At 40.1% G+C, this 7,731-nt stretch overlaps 1 protein-coding gene across 7 annotated transcripts in view; it reads right to left on the bottom strand.

Annotated features, from left to right (window-relative positions):
• Positions 1 to 7,731, bottom strand: part of ESRP1 (epithelial splicing regulatory protein 1) — a 78,143-nt gene that overhangs the window by 45,543 nt on the left and 24,869 nt on the right. For all 7 annotated transcript variants that reach the window (XM_017861929.1, XM_017861931.1, XM_017861932.1 and 4 more), the window contains exons 8-11: positions 7,550 to 7,682; positions 7,421 to 7,463; positions 4,398 to 4,699; positions 257 to 475 (exon numbers count right to left, since the gene is read on the bottom strand). In XM_017861929.1, coding sequence (XP_017717418.1) covers positions 257 to 475; positions 4,398 to 4,699; positions 7,421 to 7,463; positions 7,550 to 7,682 — 697 coding nt within the window. The remainder of the gene's footprint in view (positions 1 to 256; positions 476 to 4,397; positions 4,700 to 7,420; positions 7,464 to 7,549; positions 7,683 to 7,731) is intronic.

Raw genomic sequence — 7,731 nt, 5'->3', positions numbered from 1 at the left:
AAAAAAAAAAAAAAAAAAAAAAAGACTTAGTGTGTAACTGAGGACTATGTACTTTTTAATTAGATGTAAGTAATTTAAGACTAATTTTATTTATCAAAGACTAATTTTATTTAAATTTATCTAAGACTAATTTTATTTATCAAAGACTAATATCTAATATTAGATATTTCTAATAGATTATCTAATATCTAGTATTAGATATTCTCATATGTAGTGAGAAAAAGCGAACAAGTTTTCCACTAAGTATCTTTCTTACCTGGTGATTCAAAACCATGTGAACCCCATGAGTACGAATATCTGTGGCGAACTCCCCCAGGAAATCCAGGATGTCCTCAATTGTGGCTGCATAGGGAAGACCTCGAAGGCGTATACAGTCTCTAACATTTGTGGGGGGCACAAATTGCTGAGGTAGTACTGGAATAATGGGAGGGGTTGGAAGTGGAATGAGAGGGGCCGAGGAGAATCGATTCAGCACCTGTACTCAAAGCAAAACAGAAGTGATTTAGAGCTGTGCTACTCCCCCGCTTTCCGCAGATCAGCAATGGCATCACTGGGAAGCTCGTCAGAAATGCAGAATCCAGCTCCACCCCAGACCTAATGAATATGACTCTTCATCTGAACTAAATCTTCAAGTGATTTTGAAGTACATGCAAGTTTGAGAAGTAATGAAGAAAGGGATTCATGCATTTCAGCAGTGAAAGCATGATACTCATTTTGTCAAATACACGGTGAGGAGTACAACACAAAACACTTAAAACACTTAGTGTCTGTAACAATGTATCACTATCTATGAGGGACTATTATCCCTAAAGCTGCCGCTTTTATACAATTCTGAACATATCACTAAATATGGACTTTTGAGCAATGCATTAGATATCATTTCACTAAGTATACACTATTCCCCTCATTACCTTCATACTCCACACCTCCAAACCCAAGAAACAGAGAATGACCCAGTAAAAGAATCATAGGCCAAAAATCACTCTGAATTATATTAAAATATAATGAATAATAGCACAAGACAGAATGGGAGGATATAAAGAACTGAAAAGAATCATTTCTTGACTATAAAGGTGAATAGTAATTTAGTTTCCCTGTGAATTTGAGACAGTGGTAAGACAAAAGATCTTGAATATCTTCTAGATTCACGGAATTCAGCTATCTTGGAAATGGATGGTGATAGGTCAGGCGAATTTCAGACAAAAGACTGCCCTTAGGCAACACTCATATTACAAGGCTCTTGTCCACTTTTGCCTCAGAGCATGCCAACTAGTTCATAATACTAGAAGTCCTCAGGCAAATGCCATCTGTGGCATCTCCAGGTTTTCTGAACAACTTAATCACTCTAGCCTTTAACATCCCATAAACTGACAATACAGAAGAATCAATGAACCCCTCCCCAAAATATGCACTAATTTCCCCACTCACACCCTGCTCAGTTGCTATCTGAGTAAGAGGGGACAAAAATCAAACAGCACCACCAGAGAAATGGCTTGAAAAAGAGACAGGAAAACTTTAATAAGAAATTATATAAACAGGGGCCGGGCGTGGTGGCTCACACCTGTAATCCTGGCACTTTGGGAGGCTGAGGCGGGCAGATCATGAGGTCAGGACATCAAGACCATCCTGGCTAACATGGTGACACCCCGACTCTACTGAAAGTACAGAAAAATTAGCTGGGCATGGTGGTGGGTGCCTGTAGTCCCAGCTACTCGAGAGGCTGAGGCAGGAGAATGGTGTGAACCCAGGAGGCAGAGCTTGCAGTGAGCCAAGATCGTGCCACGCACTCCAGCCTGAGCAACAGTGCAAGACTCCGTCTCAAAAAGAAAAAAAAGAAAAAGAAAAAGAGAAAAGAAATTATATCAACAATCCAGATGCAGCAAAAACATTAGAAGAACAAAAATAGAAAATTAGTGTAGTAATAGATAAACTCAGGACAGGAAATGGTGAAGCATCTTATGATACCTGACAATTAAGAGGTGCTCAAATATTTATTGAATAAAATGATTACTAGTAATGAAGAAAAAACAGTCGAAGAACCTACGACTAGTTCAAAACTTATTAAATACATCAGGAGGGATGGAGAAGTAGAGAGAACACACACCCAAAAGCAGCTCATAGTAGAATCATAGAGAGGCAGCCTACTCTATTCCCAAACCAACACACAGTAGCCCAGGACCTGCAGTAGCTTATTCTATGCCATGATTTCATAAAAGAAACTCTCCTTCCAAGTAAAGATCTGAATCCACATCTCTATCTAGTTTTTTCTCCTGGTTTGGGAAGAATGTGTGCCATGTTTGAAAACTCAAGCACATTTTAGAGATTCAGCACTTATGACATTTTCAAAAAGGTATAATTTTTTTTTTTTTTGGTGGGGGGAGACAAAGTCTTGCTTGGTCACCCAGGCTGGAGTGCAATGTGATCTCGGTTCACTGCAACCTCCGCCTCCCGGGTTCAAGCGATTCTCCTGCCTCAGCCTCCCAAGCAGCTGGGACTAAAGGTGCACACTGCCACAACCAGCTATTTTTTTTTTTTTTTTTTTTTTTTGTATTTTCAGCAGAGATTGGATTTCACCTTGTTGCCCAAGCTAGTTTTGAACTCCTGAGCTCAGGCAATCCGCCCACTTCGGCCTCCCAAAGTGCTAGGATTACAGGCATGAGCCACTGCGCCTGGCCAGATTTAAATTTTAAACTAAGAATGTAGCTAGTTTAGGGTTCAAGAGCACCAGTACAATGGAACACAAAAATAATTTAGAATTTCACCTATACTTATTCTAAGTACAAAAATCATTTTGGTATTCTAGTAGGTAAAAAGGTTCTTAACTTTGCATAATTATTTAAAATCACAACGTAATATGGGATGCAGAAGCTACACAAAACTCTGATGAACTCACAGAAATAAATAAGTATCCTAAATACTTACAAAGCAGATCTGTGGAATCATTTGAATCACTATTCTACTACGGGACACAAATAGAGCAAGTTGGAAAAGCTATGTAAAGAGCAAGTTGGAAAAGCCATATAAAGAGCAAGTTGGAAAAGCAGTCTATACCATTTCTGCTACAAAGAAAAACTGATCCCTGAAGACATGTTCAGCTGGTGGCTGGTAAGTCAAGAACAGTTGAAAAGCTTGAGATTCTGTAAATGGTTTAATGCCTAGATCTCAGTACATTTTGAGGAAGTGATTGCCTCACTTTGTGCCTCAAAAACGCTGAAAGTAGCCAGGTGCGGTGGCTCGCACCTGTAATTCCAGCAGTTTGGGAGCCCGAGGTGGGCAGATCACCTGAGGTCAGGAGTTCAAGAATAGCCTGGCCAACATAGCGAAACCCCATCTCCATTAAAAATTCAAAAATTAGCTGGGTGTGGTGGCAGGCACCTGTAATCCCAGCTACTCAGGAGGCTGAGACAGGACAATTGCTTGTTTTTTTGTTTGTTTGTTTGTTTGTTTGTTTTTTGAGACGGAGTCTCGCTCTGTTGCCCAGGCTGGAGTGCAGTGGCCGGATCTCAGCTCACTGCAAGCTCCGCCTCCTGGATTCATGCCATTCTCCTGCCTCAGCCTCCTGAGTAGCTGGGACTATAGGCGCCTGCCACCTCGCCCGGCTAGGTTTTGTATTTTTTTTAGTAGAGACGGGGTTTCACCGTTTTGGCCAGGATGGTCTCGATCTCCTGACCTCGTGATCCGCCCGTCTCGGCCTCCCAAAGTGCTGGGATTACAGGCTTGAGCCACCGTGCCCGGCCTAGGACAATTGCTTGAACTGGGGCAGGCGGAGGTTTCGGTGAGCCGAGAGTGCGCCACTGTACTCCAGCCTGGGCGACAGAGCGAGACTCTGTCACACACTCACACTCACACACACATGCGGAAAGCTAGTAAAAACAGGACAGAGCTCACCAGCAGGGTATGAAACTGATGAAGCCTTTTGGGAAATAACATTTGGCAACACTTTTAAAAACCTTAAAAGCTCACGCTCTATATCCAATGCTACAGAAATCAAACTGATGACAGTTCAAGCATTTTACATAGAAATTTCTTACAGTAGAAAAAGACCAATCTAAATGTACACTAGAGGAATTTCTAGATAAAGTATGCACTTCCCTGAGATATTCAAAGATGAAACTTTTCAGACATGGGTAAACTTTCAAGATACAGTTTTAAACCAGAACACAAAATTCCAGCTATAGCAGTATCCCATTTCTGTAAAAACACACAGTATGTTTTCTGTGTGTGTACAGGATAACAGTGGCTATCTCTTGGTTATAGAATCAAGACTATTTTCATGCAGTTACACTTTCAGTATTTTGCCAGTTTTATTTTAACATAATGAGTAATGTAGGACTGTTTTCAGAGATAAAGAACAGAAATCAGTGCAAAGGTACAACATACTCATTTTTAAAACCAACCTGCTGAACTTCAGCTGCTGTGCTCCTGAAGAGTTCAATGTATCTTTTACCCAACAAGTCTTTATGCTTCCTTAACGCGTTCTGTGCATATTCCTCACAAGCAAAGAGGACAAAAGCGTCCCCTGTTGGCCTACCATCTGGGTAGGTGACAAAGAGGATGCCTTCCTTTCCCCCAGTAATAGGGCAATGCTGTCCAAAGAAGGCCACCACTTCTTCAGCTGTGGCCGTGAAAGGGAGCCCCCGCATGCGGACAATGACTTGATTTTCCTTGGAAAGAAACTGGGCTACCTCATTGGAAGTACCTAGGGAAAACAAATATTAGGAAGCAGGGAGAGAAATAGTTAAGACATCAACTTTACCGATTTTAAAGTGATAAAAGCCCTGCCAATGTCTTGAGTTCATAATGAAGACCCACACTCCTATTGAATTCAAAATAGCATCCTAGAAATCAGAATCTTCTCCTACTCCTCCCCTTCTTCATAAAACATCCTTCTTAATTTAGGAAGCTGGCAACACAATAAAATCATGGGCCGATCACTAGTAAGTCATTGTGGTAGTTAAAGGCACAGGTCCTGGAGCCAGAATGCCTGGGTCCAATCTTGGTTTTACTGCTTACTAGGGCATAATCTTAGTCCAGTTCAATTCTGTGCCTTTTCTTATCTGTAAGATTGCCTATGTCATAAATTATGAAAATTAAGTAGGGTAACAGATATAAAGCACTTTGGCTTTAAAACAAAATCTTTTCCTGATTACTTTTCCCCTCCAAGAAAACCATCTGCAAGTAACTCAATTACTTTTTTTTTTTTTAATTAAGAAAAGTTCAAACACTCTTGAGTAAAAACAATAGTATAATGATTATATGGGGTACCTACTTTCAGTATTGATCAACATTCTGCCAAACATAAAACATTTTGTACAGTGTTGTCATATAGCAAATACTTAAATGTGTATCTTTGAAACTCGTATACTAGTAACATTTTCCCTAATAGCAAATTCTTCTTTGCGCTTCTTTTTTTTGAGACACAGTTTCACTGTCTCCTAGGCTAGAGTGCCTCAGCTCACTGCAACCACCACCACACAGGTTCAAGTGATTCTCCTGCCTCAGCCTCCTGGAGTAGCTGGGATTACACACACACACACACCCTTACACCTCTCCTGGATAATTTTTGTATTACTGGTAGAGATGGGGTTTCCCCACATTGGCCAGGCTGGCCTTGAACTCTTGACCTCAAGTGATCTGCCTGCCTTGGCCTTCCAAAGAGCTGGGATTAAAAGCATGAGCCACCAAGCCCAGCCCCAATAGCAAATTCTTATCGCATTGCCCATATACAATGAAATCTCAGAAATGATATAAACATTAATTGAGTTTGCCATCTCCAAGTTGCAATGCATCTATCAAAAAATGTCAGGATTTAGGTAAAACCACAGCAACTCCAAATATATTTGGCCCCAACAATATCAAACATTGCTTGGGAAATCTGGAAATGCTCCTAAAGTCCTGAATTTTGAAGCCTTAGAGTTTATCTAAAGATGAACTGGAGCAAAAATATACCAGCAAATTGTGTTAATAGGATGCTGCTCCTATAAGTTCTATAGCTGCAAAATTTTCACCTGGGCTATGTAATGCAGGAATACAAATGTTCTTTTACACAGTGAAAGTCATCTTCATATAATTTGGCAATAGGTGTCAAATGGCTGTTGAAAAGGTCCACAATTTTTTGATTCAGCTATCCTGCTTTTAGAGATTTATCCTAATGAGTGGTACACACAGAGATTTAAAAATAGTTACCACAATATATTAAAGTCAAAAGTTGGAAATGAGTTCTAAATGCTCAACAGGGATATTTTATTTATTACAGACAGAATCTCACTATGTTGCTCAGGCCATTCTCAAAATACAGCAAGGCTCAAGCAATCCTCCCTGTCTCAGCCTCCCAAGTAGCTGGAATTACAGGCACAAGCCATGTGCCCAGCTCCAACAGGGATGTTTTAAAATATTACAGTACATATAATACTACGTAGCAATTAACATTTAAGAAAATTGAGTAATGTAGGATGTTCATAATACATTAAAAGAAAATTATAAAACAATATGAATGAGCAAAAGAAACTTACAAATTAGATACATGTATAGAAAATATCAGACAAAAGCACAGTGAATGTTTTATGCATCTGTTACTTCCTTTAAAGAAATTAAAGTTATTAATCACTAAATAACTGGATAAAACCACATCTGTTCCACCCTCTTTTAACCATATTACTGTAAATATGTATCCAAAAATCTGTGAGACCCAAAACTACCATGTTTCTGGTGACTCATGTGTTAAGTTTAGAGAAAAATTAGAAGCACATGTGCAACAATCCCAGTTATTGCAGCATAGCTGTTTGAAAGCAGTTTTCTGACTCTTTTCAAGAATATCATTTCCTGGCCGGGCACAGTGGCTCAGGCCTGTAATCCCAGCACTTTGGGAGGCTGAGGCAGGAGGATCAATTTGAAGCCAGGGGTTCCAGACCAGCTTGGCCAACATGGTGAAACCCCATCTCTATTAAAAATACAAAAAATTAGCCAGGCATGGTGACACACACCTATAAGCCCAGACGTTTGGAGGCGGAGGCAGAAGAACTGCTTGAGCCTGGGAGGTGGAGGTTGCAATGAGCTGAGATTGTGCCACTGCACTCTAGTCTGGGTGACAGAGCGAAACTCTGTTTCCAAAAAAACAAAACAAAACAACCTAGCCTTTCCATATGCATACAACTTCATATCACCTTTTCACCTTCATATAGTACTATTTTCAATGGCTATTTAACTATAGTAGGTTGGCTCAAGCCTTAAGACAAGTGTTATACATTAAGCTCACTGTTATTACTGGAAGCTTCTACTTCTGGGGAAGAAAATCTATTCCTATGTTCCATTAGAAAATAAAAACCATTCATGACCCTATTTATCCACTCTTGCTAAATTTAAGTATGCAAAATTTTTATATTCTTATTAACTAAAGCCACATTATATAAAAGGCACTTACCACCGGCAATTTTAAGAAAATCTTCACCTGTTGCTTTGTAAACCTGAGAAAAGACAGAGAAGTTAGTGTTTCTGACCCTATGTTAATTCTCATTCGCGATGTCCAGGGGTTCAGGTTTTGAGGACATACCTCAATATACCGGGTCCCCATGTGATGTTTGTGCCTCTGTAGTGCTAGGTCTCGGTGCTCCTCACTTACAAACCTAACCAGAGCTTCTCCGTTCCTTCGACCCTGAGCATTCAGACAAAGTGCTGCACCTCCCCTTTGAGAATGATAAAACAGATAGCAAGTAGAAAAAAAATACAGTGAGA

The sequence above is a fragment of the Rhinopithecus bieti genome, unplaced genomic scaffold, assembly GCF_001698545.2.
Source record: "Rhinopithecus bieti isolate Rb0 unplaced genomic scaffold, ASM169854v2 scaffold_62832, whole genome shotgun sequence".
Lineage (NCBI taxonomy): Eukaryota > Metazoa > Chordata > Mammalia > Primates > Cercopithecidae > Rhinopithecus > Rhinopithecus bieti.
The sequence above is the reverse complement of the archived record's forward strand: the minus strand, read 5'-3'. Positions and strand labels throughout refer to the sequence as shown.